Source organism: Melanotaenia boesemani, chromosome 5 (genome assembly GCF_017639745.1).
Source record: "Melanotaenia boesemani isolate fMelBoe1 chromosome 5, fMelBoe1.pri, whole genome shotgun sequence".
NCBI lineage: Eukaryota > Metazoa > Chordata > Actinopteri > Atheriniformes > Melanotaeniidae > Melanotaenia > Melanotaenia boesemani.
In genome coordinates, this window is record NC_055686.1 from 8480400 (window position 1) to 8495822 (window position 15423).

The 15423-nt window shown below is 37.7% G+C and overlaps 1 protein-coding gene and 2 long non-coding RNA genes across 4 annotated transcripts in view; 2 read left to right on the forward strand and 1 right to left on the reverse strand.

Moving 5' to 3' along the window:
• Nucleotides 1-9331, reverse strand: part of LOC121640165 (myelin-oligodendrocyte glycoprotein-like) — a 123208-nt gene extending 113877 nt beyond the window's left edge. The window contains exon 1 of one of the 2 annotated variants that reach the window (XM_041985862.1): nt 9169-9331. In XM_041985862.1, coding sequence (XP_041841796.1) covers nt 9169-9238 — 70 coding nt within the window. In that variant the 5' untranslated portion in view covers nt 9239-9331. The remainder of the gene's footprint in view (nt 1-9168) is intronic. The other variant, XM_041985861.1, reaches the window with a different exon arrangement.
• Nucleotides 1-15423, forward strand: part of LOC121640227 — a 46271-nt gene that overhangs the window by 14444 nt on the left and 16404 nt on the right. The window contains exons 2-3 of the long non-coding RNA XR_006010412.1: nt 7551-7555; nt 12167-12171. This is a non-coding gene — a long non-coding RNA (uncharacterized LOC121640227). The remainder of the gene's footprint in view (nt 1-7550; nt 7556-12166; nt 12172-15423) is intronic.
• Nucleotides 2573-5341, forward strand: LOC121640218. The gene is made up of 3 exons (XR_006010403.1): nt 2573-2784; nt 4735-4805; nt 5036-5341. It is a non-coding gene; the product is annotated as an uncharacterized LOC121640218 (long non-coding RNA).

The following is a 15423-nucleotide window of genomic DNA, read 5'->3' on the forward strand; positions in this document are numbered from 1 at the left end:
AGCGGGATAATGCCCTTCGAAGTGTCCATTATCATAAATTAATGGACTTTGCAGAGACAACCGTCATCCACTTCGAGTCTGACTGTTTACGCCTCTGCGCCGTCCATTAATTTATGATAATGGACACCTCGCCGGGCATTATCCCTTACTTATAATTCAGTACAGGAAGAATGACATTGTAAATATCTGAAATGTTATTTTTGAATAGGAGGAATTAAATTACAGATATCTGCAAAACATATCCAGCCTAGCTGAATAGAATGGAATAGAATAGAATAGAATAGAATAGAATAGAATAGAATATCTATTAAATGTTAAAAAGGCTTGCCATAATAGGTAGGAAGACCTAGGAAGACCTCGGCAATTATAGAAATATACGACTTAAATGTTTGTATTAGAAATCCCATTGTGAACATCTATAATGACATTTTTACTAGTCAAAATATATTTTTGATATTAGCAATTATTTTGTAGCTATCTTAAAGATTCATTCATTCTCTGCACCACTTAGTCCATTATGGGTTGCAGGTAAGCTGAAGCCTATTCCAGCTATAACTGGTGAGAGGTATGGTACACCATGGACAGTTCACCAGTCCATTGCAGGGCATCTTGAATATATATATATATATATATATATATATATTAATGATATCTAAAATGAAAATTATGATGCGAAACAATTGAATTATTGATATCAGAAACTGTTTCAGATCCAGAATGCTTATTTTAGATAGGAGGAATGTAATTTTGGATATCTGGAAGTAAAAATGCAATTCACATGAACGGGAAATGTGATGTCATTTGTCCAGTGCCATTTTAGATATATGAAATCTACATTTTGACTAGGAAGAACTGAATTACATGTATCTGAAATACAAGCTAATATATTTTAAAAATGGCCAACTTTCCTTCTCTTCTCATAAGAAAACGAAGGAAACTTTGAGAATCTCAGAGTTAGAACTCAGAATTAAATCCTTAGAGGACGCTTACCATGTCTCCCCAGAAGAACACATACTAAATGCTATAAGGACAGCTAAACTTGAACTTAATGAAATAATAGATAAAAAAGACGCAATTCTTGGTGCAAAGACTTCGCTTGGAGAACTTTGAGCATGGCAACAAATCTGGAAGGTTCCTGGCTAATCAGTTAAAAACAAACAAGGAGAAAACAACCATCTCCTCTGTCAGAGATCCAGAAGGAAACATCAGCCACGACCCTGACAATATAAATAACACTTTCAAAGATAAAACATTATATACATCACAACTAACTACAACAGATGACAAAATTGATAAATTTCTTAGTAACATCAATCTTCCAAAATTATAACATGAAAATAAAATGGTCTTGGATTCCCCCCTTTCAGTCGGCGAACTCCAAGAAGCTCTCCAGCATATGCCCAACAATAAAGCTCCAGGTCCAGATGGTTACCCAGCAGAATTCTACAAAGAATTCTGGACAATGCTGGCACCCACTTTCTACAATATGATATTAGAAATAAGGGAAAAACAAAAAATACCTTCAAGTATGAACCTAGCCAATATTACTCTACTATTAAAACCAGGTAAAGACCCGACACTTCCATCCAGTTACCGTCCAATTTCATAAATAAATATAGATCTCAAAATAATTAGCAAAGCTTTGGCCGGAAGGATAGAAAGAATAACTCCTCTAATAATACATCCTGACCAAACAGGCTTTATTAAAGGTAAACATTCCTCTACTAACATGCGTAGATTATTTAACATCGGATTATTCTACTCTACATAATCTGGAATCCACAGTCATTTCTTTAGATGCAGAAAAAGCATTTGACCGAGTAAACTGGAAATTTTTATTTGCAACGTTAAACAAATTTGGGTTTGAGTCATCTTTCATAGTTTGGATAAAAATATTATATAACAACCCAAATGCATGTGTGAAGACCAATGATCAAACATCTCCAAGCTTCTGTTTGCAGGGGAACCAGATAGGGCTGCACGCTTTCTCCATCACTCTTTGCTATTTTTATTGAACCCCTAGCTGCTGCCATAAGACAAAATAAAGAGATTAAAGGAATCCATGTCAAAAATATAGAACATAAGATAAGTCTTTATGCTGATGATGTATTACTTTTCCTCCAGAATCCACCGACCCCCAGACAATCACACTTATTAACACATTCTCATCAATATCTGACTACTCTATTAACTGGTCTAAGACTATTGGTATGCCAATTAACTGTGACCTACAAAACACACCCAATACTACAATACAGTCTGGAAACATTAGATATCTAGGTGTATGAGGCAAACTCATTTTTTATATTATTTCCCCATTGGTGGTGTTTTCACTTTTTTCTAAGAGGATGTCGTTTAGTTAAGGTTGTTATGGTCAACAGTAAATCAAAAATGTTTAGATTGGACATCAAGTTTAATTTGAGGTGGTTAAATATGTAATGTGAATAAGAAGCAACTAATTTTTCCCTGGTATTTTTGGTACTGTGGCTTTAAGAACGCATCCAGGCTGTGTAATGGTAGAACAGCGAACTATGTTTTTTTTTTACTATATTAGCTGTGGAAGCACACGGTTTTTGTTCTGCCCTGAGTGTATTTTGTGTGTTAATATCACAGTTTTCCACTGAAAATTACTGTCTAATAATTTGCTTCAACAAATAGTGAAGCCTTTATTTTGTGACATGGGAAACAGGAAGTAGGAAGTTAGAGCAGTGGAACTTTTATTTGACACCTTTTATTAAACAGGAAACAGGAAATAGAAAAGGTCCAAGCTGTGAATAGAGCATGGTTGCACTAGAGTGCCTCTAGAGAGAGAGTGGCGCCGTCTCCGTTCACTGCAATGGTTCAGTTTTTTCACAGCAATGGCGGCGTATGGAGCCCCTCAAAAGTTCCCGGAAGTTAGCAAAAGCTAAGCGACGGTCAATGTATTTCAATGGAGCAGATTGTCGGAGCTACACTTCTTCAAGGTAAGATGTTTTAATAGTCATATTTCCATATCAGTTGTGCATCGAAATCAACTTGACAGGAGTAATTAAATATGTTGACGGATTGTCCCTGTCTAGATTAATATATTTAGAGATTATAAACCGATAAAAGTTTATGCTAGCACACTGATAGCAACAGATGCCACAGGCTGATGAATGTAAATTCTGTTTGTCAATATAAATTGATCCAACGCCGTTGATAGCGAGGTTAATGTGTAGGGAGAGCGATTGTAGTTACATTTTATTTAATTTTAATGTATTTATAAGGCTGTGGAATTATGGACAAAGATATGAAAATGAATACACAGTATTAGATAGCACAATACTCGTAGTATATATGTTTACAATCTTTGCAACTATAAAACCTAACCTGTTAAATGTAACAAACATGTTAACCTTAAGAACTTAACAAAATATACATATACAAAATAAGTGGCTGATTGTACTTGAGTGCATTTGCTGCACTAGACAGCACTCAGCACTCTCCCAGTGTGCAGGATGAGAGCAGAGAAGCAGAGAGATGCTTAAGGGAAGTATATCACTCTTCCCTCGTGCAGCATTGTCCTGAAGAACTTTCAGCAGTTCTGGGGTTGCCTGACGTTAACTGGGATACTGTTCTTCTTCACCTTCCTGGTTTGGCCACTTTTAAGTGTTGTTTCGTGTCTTTTTTTCTAAATTCTGCAACCTCAACCATATAAATCTCCCTGTGATGTGTTCTCTGTGTTTAATTTAAAAATATTAACTTCCCAATGATATGGTCTTTGAAAATGTGTAAATGCATTGTTTTAATATGATTACCTCACATATTTTTTTGTTTTCACAGTCCCTGATGGTGGTCAAATGTATCCTGCTGACTTTGGCCATCCATATTTTCCTTCTGTCCCTGTCTTTGGGGAAGCCATACATACGCACGCCTTTCTCTGAGCGATTGGAGCATCCCCATGCAGCACAGCATACCATGGTTAAGACTGTATTCAAGCATAGCAGAGAAAAGAAATGGCTAGATATGCTAATCTAGTCGAGTTTTATGCTATTGTAAAGGAATTCTTTTAGGTATTAAATGCATTTGGAAAACAAAGGGTGTTTGTCTGATTTATTATGTATATGTAGGGAGTAAGTCTTGGGATAGTTAATAAATAGTGATAGAAAGCCATGTATTTTCCATGAATTGAAATCAAAATTTTATTTATTTGCCATGGATTTTCTGTAATAACACATTATATTGTGAGTCCAGACTTGTGTAGTTATCAGTCTGCCTCAGTCAAAATAAGTCTTAAGACTTAAAAGCAATTCACACAAGTAGATACTAATAAGTAAGAATAGATAACCCATTTATTTGAAATGAATTGGGATCTAAATTTTATTTATTGGATATAGATTTCCTGTAAGAACAGTTATCATTATGCTGTGAGCCTAGATTTATTGTGTAGTCACTTGGTAAATCATTGTCGTCACCTATTGTTATGCCTCAGTCAAGTCTGAAAGATAAGGTTAAAAAAACAGAAAATATTACGATTTATATTGCTGTTGATGTCATAGTAAACTTAAGATGATTCATATCAATGAACACAACTATAAAAATATTGCAAAGCAAAGCCTCCATTGATCATTATTTACCGATTATCGTAGTTTCCTTATTATTTTGTATTGGACGCCAAGCACTTCCTGGAACTTTTGGAGGCTACATGGACCACGTGATCGGCAAGTGTTTTGAGCTTCCGGTGGCGCCACTCTCTCTCTAGAGGCACTCTAGGTTGCACCTGTGTGTTTTCCCTTGTGAATCCAAGGCCATCCTTCTGGTTAATCCTTCAGAAAGCAATGGCTGTAAGTACTAGAAGCTGTTTACATGCCTCACAGTTGGTAGAGATGTTTATGTTCGTATTTTGTTAACTTTGTACAGCTGTATAAATAAATTTGTGTAACTTTGAATAATTTCACCACATGCTTCTCTGCTACTCTGTTTATCTAGTTAAAACAGACATTTGTACTTACCTGTTACATGTTGGTTCAAGATGAATATCCATTAAGAATATTCTGTATTTCTTTTCTTTTAGTTTCACTCCGATTCATTGCTGCCACTGTGACCCAATTTGTGAGTGTGTAAAGTGAATAAAGGAGCAAGTGCGCTCGCTATCCTGGCTCATGAAAAGGAGTTTGGCTGGCTGTTTATCTATGTCAACACTTTGGAAGTTTAACACATAGTGCGAACAGTACAGTTTTCTTACAGTGTCTTGGTGTTTAGTTTGCTATCCAGACAGTCTTGAACTGGCATATGTTTGTGACGCCTAAGGAATAAACCATTTTGTTGTTTCTTCAAACCAAGACAGAGTGGGACTGGATAATTAAACCGCATGAGAGACCCGTGTAAACCACATTTAACAGCTAATATACTTATGAGGCAGTAACACTAGGCATAAACATTTTCCCCAGGTTATCAGAACTAACAAAGCTAAATTATGTCCAGCTACTTAAAGCAATAGAGGATGATCTCTCACGGTGGAGGCGCTTACCCATATCACTCATGGGGAGAATTGCCACAGTTAAAATGATGGTTCTATCTAAAGTAAACTACCTGTTTTCAATGATACCCACTAAACCATTCTCCAGCTGGTTTAAGTCACTGGACTCACATATATCTAAATTTTTATGGAAAAACAAGCCATCACCTATCAGTCTAAAAACTTTACAACAGACTAAAGATAGAGGAGGACTGGAGCTACCCGACTTTAATCATGTTTTCTTAGCTAACAAGCTGCAGTATATCTCCAAATGGCTTAAACCTAGCAGTCTGGATGAATCATGGTTAGATGTAGAGCAAGCGTTATGTGAGGATCTGGTCATCTCTGACCTGCCATTCATCAGCTCAACCATCAAAACACATAAGTGTTTTAAAAGCAATATCTGTTCCTCTTTAGTGGCTTGGTGAGAATTTCTAAAAATAACCAAATCCTCACTTTTTCCATGTAAGTTTACACCCCTCTGAAACAACCCTGACATCCTGCAAAACAAAAAGCTTATCAGTTTTACTCAATGGAAAAATTAAGGAATAAAACAGAACATATAATAGAAAATGGAAACTTCTTCTCATTTAATATTCTCACTTCACAATATGGAATCAGTAGCAAAAATTTTTTAGAATATCACCAGCTTAAATCTATTATATGTAGAAAAATATATCATTAATCAATTAAACTTACAGCTACCTATTAGGGTGGCAAAATTCATTAACCTCAATGCCCCAAAGCTATTATCAAAAACATATAGACTATTATCCAAACTAGAAGACTCAATCTTTCTTCCAACTTCAAAATGGGAGGGTGACTTATCCAGTAACTTTAATAAAGATAAATGGTCACAAATATGTTTAAACACCTTTAAAATGACTAACAATTCAAATATGCAACTGATACAATTCAAAATTCTGTATAGAACTCATTATACAGGACAAAGGATGTTCAGAATGGGTCTGTCACAATCAAACATCTGCCCTCACTCCAATGAAAACACACCTGACAACTATCTCCATGCCTTGTGGTCCTGCACACCTGTCCGCAGGTTCTGGTTTCAGGTATGTGTGGACATGTCAACATGGTTTAAATGTAATGTTCCTGCAAACCCCGCACTGTGTCTATTAGGTGACTTAGGTGACATTAATATGGCAATTAACTCTGCACACATGATACACACAGCATTATGCATCCCAAAGAAAACTATCCTTGTGAACTAGAAAACCAAAAACATTCTGTGTATTCAGCAGTTTAGGAATCTCTTAGTTGACCACATCAGTAGTGAGACAATGTCTGCCTCCTTAAAGAACCATTTAGCTGAATCTCATTCCCTCTGGTCCCCTGTGCTTAGCTCCATCACCTAGTGTAGGTGGAGGACTGTGACCTTGTTGCTATGGGGGTTGGAAAATGGTCGGGAGTGACTGGTGGTTGCAGGTTCTTTGTGGTTTCCCGTGGTGCGGGGCCGGGCTGCTTTGCGTTGGGGGTGGCTCTGGGTCTGGCCCTGTCAGGGGCTGTGGGGGCCAGCGGTTGAAGTCGCCTCGTGGTGGGGGTGAGGCCACTGGTGACGCCTGGGTCGGTGGGCGTCGGCCCTGGGCCGGGTGGCCGGGCTATACCAGGGCGGACTGGGCAGGGGTTCTGGGTTCTGGTGCCTAGGGGTGGTCCTCCTCCCTTCTTGGTGGTGGGGTCCGTATGTGCCGGGGGTCTGGGCCTGCCTGGATGTGCTGCCATGGTGTGGGTTGGTGCATGCCCTGGGCCAGGGTATGGCCCGGGCATTCGGGGGATTATAGGGCGAGGTGCTGGGGTGTGAGACAGGGATGCTTGTATGTTGTGTGTGTGTCTATGCTTTGGATGATGTTTGTGTGGGTGTGGGGGTATGTTTGTGTGCGTGCGTATGCATGTGCTAGGATGAGTGGAAGTGTGTCTGGGGAGTGTGAGTGGGAGGGTTGTATGCTGTGTGAGTGTTTATATTGTGTGGGTGGGGCTGAGGAGGCATGTATGTGTTAGGATGAGCGGGAGTGCGCAAGGAAATTGTGGGGTTGGAGTCATCTTCGTGGTGGGCTAGCTTGGGTTAGTGCTCCAGGGGCTGCTACTGAGGGCCCTGGTCTCTGGGCTGCCCTGATCTGCCTCTGACCTCCGTAGAGGCGTGTTCGCATTTGCACGATCTCACTCACCACTCTTCATCACTGATCAATCCTTATTCCTCGTGCTCTGCATGCTGACACAATCACTGAATTGTCCAGTGGGTTTTTATACTAAGAGAAAATTATTTTTTTTATTTTTCCTGTGAGTTAGTATCTGGTCGTTGTTATGCTACTTTAATGATTTGTCTTTTTGATTTGGTTATTATTTAAAAACTCCTAATGACTAGCAGCTCTGGGGTTTTTTTGTGTGTGTATGTGTGTTTCTGTTTTTGTAAAAGTTGTAGGAAATTTTCTGGTGTGTTCATGTACAGGTGTAACAGTTTGTTGTCTGGTGATGGTGTGGATTGAAGGGTCATTTCCTTCCGTCTGTGAACTTTTTGTCTCCTTTCTTCTTTCCCTTTTGCTCTTTTTGCTATTTTCCATCTTTTTCTGTCCCCTCCGGTCAGGTCCAGCAAGATTACATAGATTCCGTGATTCAAAGTAAATAAATAAATGAATCAGATTATCAAGAGGAGCCTTACCCATAGGCCTCCCCTTGGCAGAGCAAATTTGATCAGCATGATACAGCAACCAGATTATCATTTTGCTTGCTATGATGCTGGACAGGACGAGTTTAAAGAAAAAAGAAAATGGCCAACTAAAATTTGTGGAGACCTGAAATTTGGCATTTAATTTACATTTAAATGTAATGTTCCTGCAAACCCCGCACTGTGTCTATTAGGTGACTTAGGTGACATTAATATGGCAATTAACTCTGCACACATGATACGCACAGCATTATGCATCCCAAAGAAAACTATCCTTGTGAACTAGAAAACCAAAAACATTCTGTGTATTCAGCAGTTTAGGAATCTCTTAGTTGACCACATCAGTAGTGAGACAATGTCTGCCTCCTTAAAGAACCATTTAGCTGAATCTCATTCCCTCTGGTCCCCTGTGCTTAGCTCCATCACCTAGTGTAGGTGGAGGACTGTGACCTTGTTGCTATGGGGGTTGGAAAATGGTCGGGAGTGACTGGTGATGACATCACATCACCTACCGCTCGGAATTACGAGTAAACTCAAACTTTTAGAAAACTTTTGATAACTTTTAAAGACAAATGCCTTCTGAACATCCTGAATAATTTTGGTGACGCTACAATAATATCTCTAGGAGGAGATTTTAAACGAATTGAGTAAAATGCCAAAATGACGACTTTGACCCAAAATGGCAGACTTCCTGTTTTTGGCCACTGCTCCAAGAGTATTTGCAGCAGCAGTTTGAGAAAATAAAGTTATATCTTGAAGATTATATATTTTCTACTTATTGCTGAGACTTTAGCAGAAAGCAGAATGTTTGAATGACTAACAGGACAATCCAACAAAACTATATAAGATTGTTCCTGCCTCTTATGAGTTTCACTTTAAATATTTACGTATTATTTATTTAGTCCTATTTATCTGACGTGTTTTGGGGCCAAAACGAAAGATGATGGAGAATATGACAGATTAAAAAAGAAAAGACTACTTAGGTCTGACAGGGAGATATTTTCTAACTTACCTGTATCTTGTTCTGTGACTGACAGCAGAATGAAGCATCCAGTCCAAAAAAGCAGCTTAAACATCCTCATTTCTAACCGCTAAAAGAGCAGATTTCATCCGCTGTTCAACTAAGAAATGCAGTCCATCAGTTTTCACACCGTCTGGCACCTACCACAGTGTAGGTACATGATATGTTTCACTTCCTCTTCCTCTTTCTCTCTCATTCTCTCTCTCTCTCTTTTTTAACCTATCTTTTTAATATCATTGTCACTAGTTTAGAAAAGTAAAAATTTTTACCACCATTGAAATTTTGCAATGGGAAATCTGATGGAACACATGACACATGTACACACACATAATTATACACAAGGCAAGAATAGAAAGAGTCGAATAAAAACAAAATAAGGTAGAAAGAATAGTAAAAGCTGCACTTGAAGTTATGGATGGGTTACTGATGAATGATGGATGTTGTTGCTGCGGCAGGATGTTCCCAAAGTCTCCACATTCAAAAGAGTTTTTTCTCACCAGCACAGTAAGTAAAAATAAATTTTCTTTCAGGTTTAACCTGTAAAGGTTCTTTCAGGTGTTCTTACTTCTTGCCCACTTGCAGTATCTGTAAATACAGAAGATGAGTATGATGTCCAAGATATGAAAGGAGGAGGAGGAGGAGTGGTGTAAGTAATGTTTTGTTAATAGGTTAAAAGGGTAATAATCAGGACTATTAATTAAAACCTACCAAATAAAAATAGAAAAATTAGAATACAATAAGAAAACCTTTATTAGTGGGAAAATTGCTTTGTTGTAACAGTACAGGTGCAGTAAGCAGAAGTATGCAGGTGAATTTAAAAAACGTAAACACCCACACAATAAATAATATGTACAGTATCTGGTCTGACTGGGTGACTATGTACAGTATATAAATAAGTACATAAATATGTAAGGCAAGGCAAGGCAGTTTATTTGTATAGCACATTTCATGTACAGTACAGTGGATTGGAATCCAAGCAGAACTGGTAACATTACATTTCTTCCAACTGTAATACTCCTAGTTAACTTGATGTTTAATTATAACTTTCTTTTGTAATGTCTTGCAGGTCAGCCTGCTATTGTTTTTGTTTATTAGATATTTCTCATTACTTTTAGATTTTTGGGCTTCTCTCCCCCCCTCCTGTATTCTAGAACTAACTGTGTTGCTGCCTCTGGAGGTTTAGTTAAAAGATTTTAATTAATTGTGAATCACTGCTGGGGATCTGGTTGGATGGATGGATCAGTCTGTCTCTGAAGCTGCTCTCCAGAGCAGACGGGGTGTCCTGCACGGGATGGGACTTGTGGTCCAACATGGATGGCAGTTTTGCCAGGCCCCCTTTGTCACCTACCTCCTACACTGAGTCCCGTGAACAGCCCAGGACAAAGCTGGATTTCCGGATGACTTCGTCCACCTTCTTTCTCACCTTGTGTGCTGCTGCTGCAGCAGACTACACCATACAGGGTGGCTGAAGCCACCACAGAGTCATAGAAGGTCCTCAGGAGTGTCCCCTTCACTCCTAAAGTCTGCATTTTCCTCAGAAGATAGACCTGCTCTAACCATTCCTCATCAGTGCGTCCATGTTGTGAGTCCAGGCCAGGTATTTATGAGAGTCCACCCTCTCAATGTCCATTCCCTGGACTATTAACAGTGAGAGGACAGCAGACCGGCATCTGCGAAAATCCACCACCATCTCCTTGGTTTTCCCTGCATTGATTAGGAGGTGGTTTCGCTGACAACAGTCTACAAAGTTCTCCGGTCCACTTTTAAATGTGGGTTAAAATAAATTTAGATGGGTATAAAATGAGATAACTGGTAGGTTTTGCCAGTGATGAGTGATGCTTATAATTTTGTATATTTCTCTTGGCAGTGTTACTACATTTCCATTGAACACTCTTCCATGATATATCATCCATCTACGAACTGTGTGCTTATGATGCGTTCTAGTTGTCCTCAGAATTACGAGGAACACAGACTATATTTACTTCCTTGCTCCCCAGCCAGCTCGCTCTGTGATTGGCTACATGCCATACCACGTCACCATGCATGAGTCGTCGGCGTTCCTCAGAAATCGGCACTGAAATATTAAACATGTTAAATGTTCCCAATTGTTGGCTACGACCCGTTTAAGAGCGGGTTATCGGGACAAATCGGCACATAACACACCACAGACCAAATGATGATTGGACAGGGAAATCTCACGATAATCGGGTGTTTGCCATCCGAGGTCTGGAAGAGGCAAAATCGGGATTAAAAACAGCCCAAAAATCGTTGTGTGACAGGAGGCACCCGATGTGGTCTTCTGCTGCTGTAGCCCATCATTTTCCTCTGGCCTCTGACATCAACCAGACATTCTGTTCCAGACAACTGCGGCTCACTGGATATTGCTCTTCTTCACACCATTCTCTGGAAACCCTAGAGATGGTTGTGTGTGAAAAACCTAGTAAATAAGTGCTGACAACAGCAAAAGCCTATCCTGAACAGGAAAACCTGGAAAATATATTTATACGCTAAAGGAGAAAATTACAAGCAAGGGGCAAGTGTTACAAGAACAGGAAGTAAAGAAATAATAATTACTTACAGATCAAGAGGCAGAGGGATGTGGTCACCATGCTGCTGTTTTGCTGTCTTCCCTTAAGTTAAAGCAGACAAACCACACCATCTAACACAGGAAATCACCACAAGCAGCCGAGTGTAACAAAAAAAAAGAAAAAAAAAGTTTTAATACTTTTAATGAAATTAAAACTTTTAATAAACTCATGCTGCTTCTTATGTCAAACAACTACTTTATAGGTTTGATTAAAAACAAGTTCAGTCTTTTATTATCCAGATCTTTTTTTCAGTTTGTGCTGAAAACCACAGAATCAAACTCAGCATGAAGATGCCATTGTCTGACTTTAGAGACACAGGAAATGAAGCAACCACATACAGACACAATGACCTTGTTTTCACATGAAGGATGTGCATGGCTTGTCTCTGTATTCTCACCAAGTTCAGGTTGTTTAAAAGATTTCTGCATCCGCCAATAACATAGAGCTGAATGAATCATTGCTACGTCCACTCAATATGTTTTTTATAAACCTATTTTTCCTACAAAGTTAAAAAAAACCCTCAGACACTGTCACACTGACATATCAGCTGGTGTGGAACAGTTCTCGTACTAAGAGGCCGTACAGTAAAGGGGTATTTGTGAAGACATGGCTTGAGCATGTACACAGACTTTTATTTATACCAAAATGTTTCCTTTCAATGTGACATCATTAGTTTTTGGTACTTTTTCACCAATACCAACACCAATATTGATATCGATAACTACTTCTTGCCCTTTAAAGTAAAATATAGATTGTACAGTGTGCATTGAGCTCTGTATTGTAAGGGCAGTATGAAACATATATAAAACTCAAGAATATAAATACTTTAAAGAAAAGCTTTTAAAAACAATAAGAAAATATACTAATGAGTAAATGAAACCAAAATGAGATAAACATAAATCTTTTTTTTTATTTTAAAATAGTTTTAATTAATTTAGGATTACTCACATTTAAAAAAAAAATACAATATGTAAAAGTAATATAAATATACTAAAACATAACACAAAATAACCTGAATTAAACCAGTTAAATATCAGAATAAAACATCACTAACATAAAGACATCTGATAGGCTGCCATGATCATGTGACACAGGAGGAATACACTGTAGCTTCACAGCTATTTTATTGTCTAAAACCCTCAAAAGTGAAAATAAATGTCATATTTTGTATCAGCAGAGTGAAATCTCTATATTTAAAATAAGTATTGTTTCCTATATTTTGAGCAGCTGATATTACAGCATCAACTCTAGAGCATTGATCCGCCCACCTTTTTAGTTTAGTGAAAAGTTAGTTTCACTTCCTGTTTTATTTTGTTAAGATATAATTTAATACAATAAGTGAAATGATCGTGGATCATTGGATCACTTTCAGGAAATAACTTTTGTATTTTATATTTATATATTTTGGTGTCGGCCTACTTAAAAGTATGAATGTGGCTTGAATGAACAGACTGACCTGTGTTCCACTGCTTCCTGGTGTACTACTACAGGATGTCCCATCTCCTGCAGCTGTATTCAAATACAAAGTTGATCCATGTTGTCAATTAGGCTACTGCATTTGGTCATTTCTGTCATCCTACCACATAATTGCATTCTTCCAATAAATGGAATCTGACATTCTACCACTACCACCACTGCTATTATCACTAATAGGCAGCTCCAAGGCTGAATACTAATAGAGGTAATTATTATTATATTATTATAATGAATGTAAAACCACAGCTAAACCTACACATGCTGGCAAAAACAGAGTTTGTGTACCTGAAACATTCTAACAGCACCACTAAATTTATCGTTACAATACCTTTTTGACAGCTCAGGAAATTTTATTAAAGGATGCTTTAATAAATATAGTCAAGCCATTTATCATAGATAAACTTTGTTTATAAACATTCTTCATTGCCTGACCCCTGCTACTGTATGGTAAAAAATCATTACAAAAGCATACTTTTTCCAGATACTGGTGATTATACACTTACATCCATATACGTTATATGAAGTTACATTAGCTAGCCAAATGATTAGCAAGCTAACAAAGTAACAGTCGATAGTAGCTAGCAGCAATGAAATTTTATTCTGTAATAGAAAATACTATTTAACATTTGACAGCTTAATGAATAAGATGGTTTACCAATATAGTGGGCTTTCTTTTATTTTTTCTTTTCTCTGTTTCCCTCCTTGTGCACCAGAGGACACTAGGGGGCGCCCCCAGCACATTTGTCACCAAAGTGAACAAACTGCAACAAGTTGAGGGCCAGACTGGTTCAATGTTTGTTAAAACGTTTTTTAAGGAAAGGCAGTTTATTTGTATAGCACATTTCATGTACTGGACAATAAAAGTGCTTTACATAAAACAAAGGCATTACAGATATTTAGAAATAGTAAAAGGCATCAACATATAATCACAATAAAATAATAAATTACATTAAAATGATTAAAAGCAAGATAAGTGAAGTGTGCAGCTCTGTCAGGCTGCTAGAAAACGAGCGAGGTATGCACTCACGGCCATGACTGACACGCTAACGTGCTGGCAGTGCATTGTGGGACTTATTATAATGGTGCGTGCGTTCTAGCAGCAGGCCAGCTCTGATCATATATATATATATATATAATCATGTGGGCCAAAAATAATTCAGTCATGAGCCGGATGTGGCCCGCAGGGCTTGAGTTTGACACATATGCCCTAGGCCATCGATTATAGTGATTGCTATAGGTCACCTATACTATACTTTTGGAGAAATTTACTGTCAAATCCTTATAGATTACAAAAAGAAGCATTTTCGTTTTATTTTGAGGTACAATAAAATCATTTTCTTCCATATGCAGTCCACTAAACCTGTACTGATAGATATACTATACTATATATTCCTATACTATATACAGAAGTTATATTTTATCGTTATTTTATTTTTAGTTTAGTTTGTTTTATTCATGATGGTATATTTTATTCTAATTACACGAGGCTATTTTAGGACCCAGGAGAAACAACAGTTTGGGTGAGAAATGCTTTTATATTTTGTATATTTTTAATTCTTTATTATAATACATTTGGCAGTAAAATAATGGCTGTTGTACATGTGTTTCAAATGATATGTCACGGGCATATTTTGTAGCTGGGCTTATCTTTGTTTCTGTTGCCTTGAATTAACCCTGATGCCTTTTTATCCCTCAGCCACACATTGACAGGTTAGTACGGGCAGAGTTCGGCGGAGGCAACCATGAATGACAATTGTATCCATTGTCTTTCAACATTTAATATTTTTCATTTAGCATGTGGAGATTATGGTAGCTCATCGCCAAAGATATGTATATTTATCACTACCATTTATCGTAGTTTCAAAGTTACTGACATAGCAAAACAAAGACGTTGGGTTAAACATTTGCAAATACCTCAATTTAGTATAGCATGTTATTGTTGTAATGTTTTCCACAGAATTAAATCTATGTTTTTTTTCTATCTTTATCTCATTCCTCTGCTTTAGGTTATTGAGGGCCTCTTTCACCTTTCTGCAGTTTTACATCCTTAATCATTACACAGCAGGTGTAATACTGAGTAAAACGTACTGAGCTCAGTCTACACGGCCTCTCCAAGGTAAAGTGTGTTTTCATGCATTTTACCTCTACACACCTTGTATAAGAGAAAATATTTAGACAGTGA